At 50.7% G+C, this 9,503-nt stretch overlaps 3 protein-coding genes across 3 annotated transcripts; 2 read left to right on the top strand and 1 right to left on the bottom strand.

The window, feature by feature from the left end:
• Nucleotides 1-2,198: 2,198 nt before the first annotated feature.
• T069G_07866 (uncharacterized protein) lies at nt 2,199-3,448 on the top strand (the record flags this gene model as incomplete). Its single annotated transcript, XM_056175076.1, has 4 exons — nt 2,199-2,271; nt 2,363-2,378; nt 2,616-2,839; nt 2,916-3,448. 4 exons carry the CDS (start codon nt 2,199-2,201, stop codon nt 3,446-3,448), a joined length of 846 nt encoding a protein of 281 aa, XP_056026025.1.
• Nucleotides 3,449-4,646: 1,198 nt separating this feature from the next.
• T069G_07865 (dual specificity phosphatase, catalytic domain-containing protein) lies at nt 4,647-6,575 on the top strand (the record flags this gene model as incomplete). Its single annotated transcript, XM_056175075.1, has 2 exons — nt 4,647-4,744; nt 4,829-6,575. The coding sequence occupies 2 exons, from the start codon at nt 4,647-4,649 to the stop codon at nt 6,573-6,575; spliced, it is 1,845 nt and encodes a 614-aa protein (XP_056026024.1).
• A 774-nt stretch (nt 6,576-7,349) lies between these two features.
• Nucleotides 7,350-9,503, bottom strand: T069G_07864 (fungal specific transcription factor domain-containing protein; the record flags this gene model as incomplete). Its single annotated transcript, XM_056175074.1, has 4 exons — nt 7,350-8,025; nt 8,090-8,220; nt 8,295-8,629; nt 8,798-9,503. 4 exons carry the CDS (start codon nt 9,501-9,503, stop codon nt 7,350-7,352), a joined length of 1,848 nt encoding a protein of 615 aa, XP_056026023.1.

Below are 9,503 nucleotides of genomic sequence, written 5' to 3'. Positions count from 1 at the left end.
AGGGATGCCTTGGAGGATTCCACCAACATAAAAAGGGAGACACCTCTACCTGGGCACAGATTCGCAGTCCCCAATCAGGGAGGCCAATGCTTCGTATTGAAGATACAATGTGCCATGTAAGGGAGAATTAAAGTGTAGAAGACTATATATGTCAATCAGCGTAGTTTTTGCCACCACCATTGTTATAATATCATCGCTTACATAGGGGCTCGCGTTCTATTTTATGCCAATATAAGCGCACCGGGTGATATACAAGAAAAGTCTGATCAGAAAATGCGACTGGTCATAAGAATGTCTCGGAGATTTCGATAGGTAGCTATGGCTGGCGAAGGGCATAGGTAGTTAGGCATCATAGATGAGAAGATGTTTCAGTTGGACAGAGTGCCTACAAGCCGCCAGTGGCTATGAGGCTATGAACCAAGTCACCGTTCACATGTGTGAGAGTATTCCTTGATATTACGTTGCAATAAATGGTGCGGAAATTTATGCAATGAAATACAGAATGATTTCAAATGTTTTCATACCAGAGAGATTTTACGTACGGCGTGCATACAGCAGTAAGTAGCTCGTGGTGAAATATGAGGATGCACAAGACATCTGTAGCCTACCCTGGAGCCTGGAAAATTGGAGCTACAGCACACTCGCAAATTAGAGTGAATCAATAATTAATAGATGAGAAGTAGTCTCGGTACTATCTATGAAGCAGCAAATGCCTTTGGAAATGATATGTAGAAGCTGAAGGTGCGGCGGCTGCATTCGTGTTGTTCCCTCATGAGTTACAGGGGTGGGCATTTCCAGACGTCATCAATATAAGCATAACGAGTAGATTATGAGCTATCCAGCCTTACTCCTTGTCTCAAATTTGTGTCCTAGTAATAGAGTGATAGTGGCAGATGTTACCTAAAGAGACCTGTTGCAACAGTAATAGCGAATGCATGTAGAAGCAAGCCTAGGCGGATATTTTCTCTATATCTTGCTATACCGGACTTGAAGTCGTAGGGCTACCTACTAGAGATCTAATATTCCCTGGATTAAAAGCATTAATCCTCCATCATTATCCCCCTTCAGTGAGCTAAAAGGCTATATTGATACTCTGATCCTACTCTTTCGCTATGACTTTCGGCCCTGGAGCTGCCACGAATATCGGCTTCGTCGGAGTGCTCTTCCATGCCCATCCAGATGCCACGAGCTGAGGTTTCCATGGCATCTCGTTAGCAGACGGCGATCTGGAGCTTTAGGCTTGGGGGGCGTGGGGATGGACTAGCAGCTAGTCGACGGGAGACGAAAACAGCTCCAGAGTTTAGGTGGCCACAAGGAAACCCCAGATTGTGCCATTCGTCATTGGCTACGTCTCCTCTTGTCGTCATCACTCATCATAGCCGGCAGATCGGAGCATTAACCCGTGCTAGTGAGTCCTTGGAATGCTGGCCGGGTGGAAATCATCATTTACATTCACATTCACATGCAAGATGATGCAGATGTTGATGAATATCGAGACGCATCAATACACAGTTAAAGAGAAGCATGAGGAAGGGCATCTCGTAGTAGATTAAAGATCAGATGAAATGTAGGCGAAATAAATCGATATGAATGATTTGAGATGACTAATCTCAGCCTCTTGGGTCATAAGACAGCGTCATTTCCATCAACCAACGAAGCACATGCCCAGCTCTAGCCGCACTCGTGGCCTTGCAAAGAGATAAAGAATCATGCAAAAAGAGCCCACCAGGCAGCAAAACCAGCTTCAAATCCTAATGAAAGCTGGCCTCAAGCCATCACAGCTGATATCAAAGATCCAAGAACGTGTTCAGACCACTATCAGTGACGCATCCACTTATTTTTTTTCTTCTGCCACCTTGGAAGCCAATAGAACTCCACACCAGCCACTAGCCAAACAAGCTGGCTTCCTTCTTCCCTCCGTTTTCTTTTCTTCCCATCTGCTTCATCTTCTTCCAACTGCATCAGTCTGTTCTTCTGCTTGTTCTACTGCTCTCTTATATCACGAACGGTTGGTTCGACCTCGAAAACATCTTGTCCCGCATCGTTGCCCAGCATCTCGGCCTTGTTTACCTCTTCCGAAGCTACCCCTCATCACAGCAAATCAGCTTCTTGCGCGCCATCTCGAAGCTTCATCGTCATCGCTGCCCTTTGCCTAACGTCACGACCCCTCAGCTGGCGACAGCAATTCATACGACACCATGGCTCCTCCTCCGCCAAACGCTAACCTCCCGCTACAGGAGCGCTTCCTGGCTCTGGCTCAGACGCTTCAGTGTATGTTCTTCAAACTCGAATGTTTTTGTTTTCCCTTTGTGCCGAGTTTGCACGTGCATATTTGCTAACCCAAATCCTTTTGTTCCCACAGTCGCCTGGTTTGTCGGGTAAGCCTCCTCCTACCAGTCCCTGAAAGAGCTTTACTTCAAGCTCTACCTCGACCCTATCCCGCCGCCGGACCGTGCTTGGCCTCTTCCACGCATTCCGCTGATACCCGACGATGACGACGAGCAAGAATCTCCATACATCACAGGGGGAACACAGCGTGGACGAGGGAGAGGAAAAATCATTGGTAGAACCGCAACATGACATGAGACACACGACTGACATTTCGTCCATCTCAGGCACCTGACTCTTATCCTTACCACCTCCCGATACGCCCTGTCATGGCTGTTCATGAACTACTATAGCCGCATGGCACAGTTCTCATACCGGACATCATTTGCCGCCGCCGCTCTGACTTATGGAATCGTTGTCTACAAGACGCAGCGAGCTCGTGCAAAGACCGGAACCAAAGCCCCTAATGGTGCCCTCGGCCTCCTTGCTGACGAGAACGTCCAGTACCTGGGTAAGCCCAAATGTCCACCTAGACTCGTCGCGCTGCTGGCGAGGGGTACTGTATCTCTCGACTAACGGTTCAATAGTCATGGCCCTCGTCTGGCTCTTCTCTCCTCAGTACCCCCTCGCCCTGCTCCCTTATTCCGTCTACTCCATCTTCCATGTGGCCACCTACTCTCGCGCCAACCTGATCCCCGTCTTCAGCCCCCCTCCAGTTGCCGCCGATGGCGTCTCTCGACCCAAGACCACCAACCCGTTGGCCGATAAGATCGGAAACTTTGTCAAGGAGTACTACGACTTCTCTATGACCGTTGTCGCCTACCTCGAGATTGCTCTGTGGGTTCGAGTGTTGCTCTCAGCCATCCTTTTCCAGCGTAGGTCGTGGATTTTGCTTGGCCTGTATACCGTCTTCGTCCGAGCTCGCTACGCCCAGAGCAGCCACGTCCAGTCAGCCTTTGCCCACGTCAACGCGCGGGCCGATCATTTTGTCGGAGCCCAGGGAACCCCGCCTCAGCTCAAGCAAGCCTGGGACGTTATCAAGGGCATTACTATTAAGTTCCACGATGTCACCGAGGTGAGCAAGTACGTTGGCGCTGGCCCTGCCAAGAAGACGTCATAAACAACGAACGCATCTTTTCTACATGTGCACGGCGACAAACTCGGATAACAGAGCGAAGTGCCTTGGGCATGCGATGTGCGAGGATTCTACAGTTAATGGAATTGGAATTTGGTCATCCTGGTATTATTTCGTTCCTTTTACGAGCGAACTAGCAAACCACTTGCGGCAACTGGTCGCGTTACTATGGCCAAGGCTTGCTTGCCGCTTGTGACTTTGTGTCGACGACGAAACTTGATTTCCGCAAACTTGCAATGCTGGACCTTTGCTCAACTGGAGTCGAGTATTATGCAGCATTTCCTTTCGAGTATTGGAACTAGGGCCGGTCAACCCGACAGGGAATCTCAACCGGTCATGGGTAGTTATTGGGAACCGGTGCAGCGAATTGCTTATCCTGGGTATATCTGGATGGGCGACATGGACGTAGGAGCGGGACATGGAACTGGCGTGCGGTGGGAATTTTCTAATGGCGGTTGTGGAAGCTGATGTTGAGTCAAGCTCTCGGCATTACAGTGTATCAAAATACTACTACGTGTGTGCTTGGATCCCCTGGCGCAAAAGCTGAAGAGCTTAGAGGAAGACATCTAAGCTTGGAGATGCCAATTGCAAGTCATTATCACGCACTGTGATGTGGTGTTCTGGTTTAGCAACATCTTCTATAGTATACTGTATCGCGAATTGCTTCACCTTTTTTTTGCAATAACATGAATGCTGCTGATGTTGATGTCATTGCCAGTCTTGATGTCATCCATTCTAGTGACGCTACTGTGGCACTAACAGCTTGAGCTGAACTGCTATCGTGGGGCAGCAGACCTGCTGATGACGTCGCCTGAGATGCTCGCTAGCCGCCATCGTACAGGCACCAGAACCCACTGAAGTAGCGCCACTATCCCTATCGCCATGTGCGCGGGGCCTGCCTGTACAGTAGTGTCAGCAATTGAATTCGGGCTCAATTCTTGTCTGCGTTGATCACAATGCAGCAGCCTGACACAAGCTTTGGGCCTTGCATCGCCACAACGTCACGACTCTAGCTATTATTTCCTTTCCATGTTATTTTTGCAGTGATCGGCAGTGGATTTGACTATCCGTCTCACGGTGATAGAGCCTCAAAGAAACGCAGCTCAAGTCCCCACGGCCTCCAACCAGCTTCTTCTCAGCCTTCTCTCCTCTTCCCAGCCTCTTTTTCTCCCAACACACGATCATGGCCTCGTTACTGCGGCAGATTGTTGCAGGTCCGCGCGCGCGGCATCCAGAGGCTGGGCTGGACCTTTGCTATGTGACGGACTTTATCATTGCAACGTGAGTCAACAGGATCCATCGTGCCCAGCTCAAAGCCTCATTCATCTTCGACAAAACCTCTAACCATGGTCGTGCATATTCCAGATCCGGTCCTTCACAGACGTACCCTCAGATAGCATACCGAACTCCTCTCGACCAACTCGTCAGTTTTCTAGATTCAAAACACGGCGAAGACTGGGCCATATGGGAATTCCGAGCCGAAGGGACAGGATACCCAGATGAAGCCGTCTACAATCGGATATGGCACTATCCATGGCCCGATCACCATCCCCCGCCATTTAGGCTGATTCCCTTGATCATGGCAAGCATGCGGAATTGGCTTCATGGCGGGGACGCGGCTGATGCGCACGCGGAGAACGACAAGAAGCCAAAGTCGCAGTCTTCCTATCCGCCGAACGAAGAGAATATAGAGGCTGTTTCAAAGACTCTTTCGGAGCCAGCCAAGACCGAAAGAAACAAGAAGAGAGTGGTGGTGGTTCACTGCAAGGCGGGCAAAGGGAGAAGCGGCACCGCCAGCTGCAGTTACCTCATCGCAGAGGAAGGCTGGAAGGCGGAAGATGCTCTGACACGCTTCACCCAGCGTCGCATGAGGCCTCAATTTGGCGCCGGTGTGTCGATTCCCTCGCAACTGCGGTGGATCGGCTACGTTGACCGCTGGACAAAGGGTGGGAAGAAATACACAGATCGTCCCGTCGAGATCGTAGAGATCCACGTATGGGGACTGCGCAACGGCGTGAAGATGGATGTCGAAGCCTTTGCGGATGAAGGCAAGAAGATTGAGACAGTGCACAGTTTCACAAAAGACGAAAGGGTCGTGGTCGAAGGAGATGCGCCCGAAGGCGGTGGTCTGTCTGAGATAATATGGGATCTGGCAGGTTACTCAACCCAAAAGGACAAGGTCCCTGAAGCGGTGGAGTTTGCGGACGCAACCAACAATGATTCCAAGAAGAAGGATTCTAGCGACGAGTTAAAGAAGAAAGAATCGAGTGATGAGTCCAAGAAAAAGGATTCTGTCGCTTTCGACCCCCCTCCCTCACCCTCACCACAGCCTTCAGAGTCTTCGATAGAGCAGCTGCTGCGGCGGAAGAGCGCCAAGCTGATAGAAAGAGTATCACCGCCTGGGTCGCACTCCAAAATCGACAAATTCCGAGCCATGCTCACTGCCGAACCAACTTCACCGGTAGATTCCTCCCCGTCCGAAGTCCGCACGGAGAGCCCTGATGACACCGAGCCTGGCGGCATGGCCGTCATCTTCAAGCCGAAAGAGCCTATCCGCATCCCTAATAGCGATGTCAACATCGCAGTTGAACGGCGAAATAGAACCCACAAATCGATGGGGTTGACAATGGTCACGGCCGTTGCTTATGTGTGGTTCAATGTGTTTTTCGAGGGGAATGGCCCCGAGAAGCAGGGTAAGGCTGACAGCAACGGTGTCTTTGAAATCGAATGGGATGCCATGGATGGTGTCAAAGGTTCCAGCAGAAAGGGAATAAGAGCTTTTGACCGCATGTCGGTCGTGTGGAGATTTGCCGATAGTGGTGAACCCAAGGCGGAAGAGGTGGTTGTCGAGCCCAAAGAGGGTGAGCCAGTGCCGCAAACTAAGGCGGCGGATTGGAAAGGGACAGATGCTCCAAAGGCTCCGGGCGATCTTGGATTGCGACAACAAAGCCCTCTTAGTGCAGACATAAGCAGGGCCAGCAGCATCAAGAGCGTTGATGGAACAGTAAACCAGACTCAGGGCGAGGGAGCGGACACCGACAAGGAAATGGAAGGTTTGAAGCGCAGCGGGCCGTCTGGAGAAGACTTGGATGAGGGCGAGAAGAAGGACTAGGACACTGAAGTGAAGTACATAAACGCCAAGAGGGAATACGACAGAGTTGTTTGTTTTTGATGGATGGCATGAGTTGTGACAGGAAAAATACGGCATATGATTTAGGGAGTATAGTATAGCAGCGGCTTTTATACCATCATGGGAGGGATTTTATTCTTCAAGGTTATTGTGACTGTCAAACGTGGTTTCGTGAGATAAAATATTTCATCCTTTGGATGATTCTCATTATAATATGCGACGCTGTCTAAGTGCAGAACGTGTACATGCGAAGACCGGATATTTTCCATCAAAACGCGCTTTTCCTGCACTAATAACAAAGAATGAAACAAGAAGAAAATACAAAAACAGATCGGCCGTCACGCTCGCATTATGTCGTATTTAGGTGCGAATAAGCCAGCCGTATCTGCTGCAAAAAGATAAAACATGAATCAATATTCCGCTCCTTTATCCAGTTTTCGATAGAATGAAAAACACTCTAATTATTTGTATGGACATATTATCATACTTTCTTTTCCCTTCAGTTTTTCTTCTTTTTGGTTGTCCGTAAAATGCAACAAGTCGCTTGGCTGGATGTAGGTGATTTCGAGAAACTATATGTTGTGAATGTAAACACCGCTATAGCCAGGTTACCAGGTGGAAACGTATTTCTATCAAGCAAAGTAAATGTCGATGTCATCGTTGAGTATCTTGAGCCGCTATTCAGATTCAAGTGTTGAAGAGGTCCATCTAATGTCGATACAAGCAGCCGTAGTAGAGATCGAATTGCTGCAAATGTTATATCATCCACGCATGTGGCTGATCAAAGCACTCATCCCACTCCGTCTTCCCCGAGGCCCAAAACTTCCTCATTGTCGCCAACGCAGCGCCGGTACAGCCCCCAGTAAAGGGATCTCGCACGCCATTCAGCAGGTACATTTCCACCAGCATCTGGTTTTCGACGGTCCCCGTTGCGGCGGCAGTACCAGCCACTACCACAGGCCACAATATATGGTCGAGCAGCGGTAGGAACTCAGCCGTGGTGTCGAGAAGATGGAAGAGGTTGGCTCGGTGAACCTTTTGTAGCTCTGCACATGGCCTGGAAGGTGAGCATTGAGAAGTACAAGGTAATGTCAGGGCGGCAAAGACAGCCACTGAAGATTTGAAAAGAAGCGAGATGAAGAGTAGAGCGTTGGCTTTCGTCTCGTCTATGGATTCGTCCATAAGTGGGACGGAAAACATGTCGACTCGGTGAAGTATATCACAGAGACTAGGCTCAGAGGAGCCGTCGGAAACTGCGGCATCTAGTCTGAGGCGATTTATGAGGAATATTTCTCTAAACAAGGGCGCTGGACAGTAAAACAACGGGGTGCTGCCGATTTCGTATAGGGCCATGACATCGTCAACGTCAAAGTTGCAGGCATCGACCATCTGCGAGTGGCTAGGGCTGGTGGTGTTGAAGACAGTAATGCCACTGAGTAAAACCGAGACACAAATGGTTAGCTTGAAACTCGTTGATATCACGATGGTCAATTTACATGACAAAGCTCTGCATTAACAATGGAGTGGTGGAAGAGTTCATCAGCTTCCGTAGACCCCCGCAGTGTTTGATCAGCATAAGGTAGCCATCAGCGTGAAGCCGCCATGACAACGAATTAGAGACGAGAACCTAAAGATAAGCAAACATAAGCAGTCAGTTCATCATCGTCGAGTCAAGTCAAGGACCCTCTCTCTAGGTCTCACCTCTGCGCTCATCAAGTGGGCCATGCTGGAGAATATGTTGAAGACGTTCCCCGGGTAGCTTTGTTGAATCTCATCGTTGAGGGCCCGGATAGATTTGCCGATGTGGCGGTAGAATTCCTGCCATAGGTGAGACGCCGGGCCCGAAGTCGACGGCTCCAGATCCAAGCCGTGGATGATGGACACGCACATGATGCGGTAACCAACGGCTATAGCTAGAATGCAGTGGCGGTTTGCCGCTGTGAGAGACTGAAGAGCTTCACCGCTCAGCTCGCCTCCCCAGGCGGGATTCTGGACAATCTGCCTTGCTCGCATCTTTGGCAGTAGCAGATTGTTATCTGAGAGCAGGCTTCAAAGTCAGACAACAGCGAGGCTTATACGGGGGCGTACGATGGTGTACATGAGGGCAGCAGGGGTCATGGGCCAGTGTCAAGGCCTGAAGTAAGCTAGAAAAGGGAAAAATTGAAAACAAAACACAAAGTTGAATAGTAGAAATGGCAACGTACAGTATTGGATGGCATCTACGAAATCCCACTGCTCTGGCCGCAGATCTGGCGGGATGTGCGCCACATGAATTTGCCTGGAACTAGAACTGCTGGCAGAGCCGAATTGCGCCCTGCTGGCAACGAGCTGGAGCTGCGAGTCCTTTCCCTTGAGCAATCCATCCTCGTTCTGGTCCTCGTGATGGCCATCGTCGCTGCGAATGCTCGTCTTCTTGGTGGCCGCCACCAGGCTCGAGGTCGAGTCGCCCGGAGACGCCTCCGAGATGGTGCCGGCATCGCTGCTCCGATCGCTGCCGCTGCTGCTAGTATTGGGACCGTTGGTGTCGCTAATGCTGCTGTTGGCTTTGGCTTTACCATCCTTGATAGTATTGCTGTTAGTGCTGCTGCTGCCCTTCCTCCTCCGCGCCCTCGGCGGCGTGCTCGCCACCGAAGCCGAGGCGCCCCGTTCCGGCGTCGACGATGCTCGAGCCGTCGTCAAAGCTGCTGGGCTCTGCTTGAAGCGCCTGCTTGTCGCTGGCGCCGCGCTCCGACTCTTGACCTTTTGAAGCCGCGATACTTTGCCCGTGGGCAGCCACGTGAGCGGCCTGGCGTTGTTGTAGCCAGGACAGACCATGCCGGCGTCGCTGCAGTTGCCGCAGATCGGAATCCTGCCGTCGCACGGCGAATCGCGGCGTTGACACTCCCAGCATTGCGGCCTTTTCGAGGTCAT

The sequence above is a fragment of the Trichoderma breve genome, chromosome 5, assembly GCF_028502605.1.
Source record: "Trichoderma breve strain T069 chromosome 5, whole genome shotgun sequence".
NCBI classification, from domain to species: Eukaryota; Fungi; Ascomycota; class Sordariomycetes; order Hypocreales; family Hypocreaceae; genus Trichoderma; species Trichoderma breve.
This window is presented reverse-complemented; position numbering and strand designations above follow the sequence as displayed.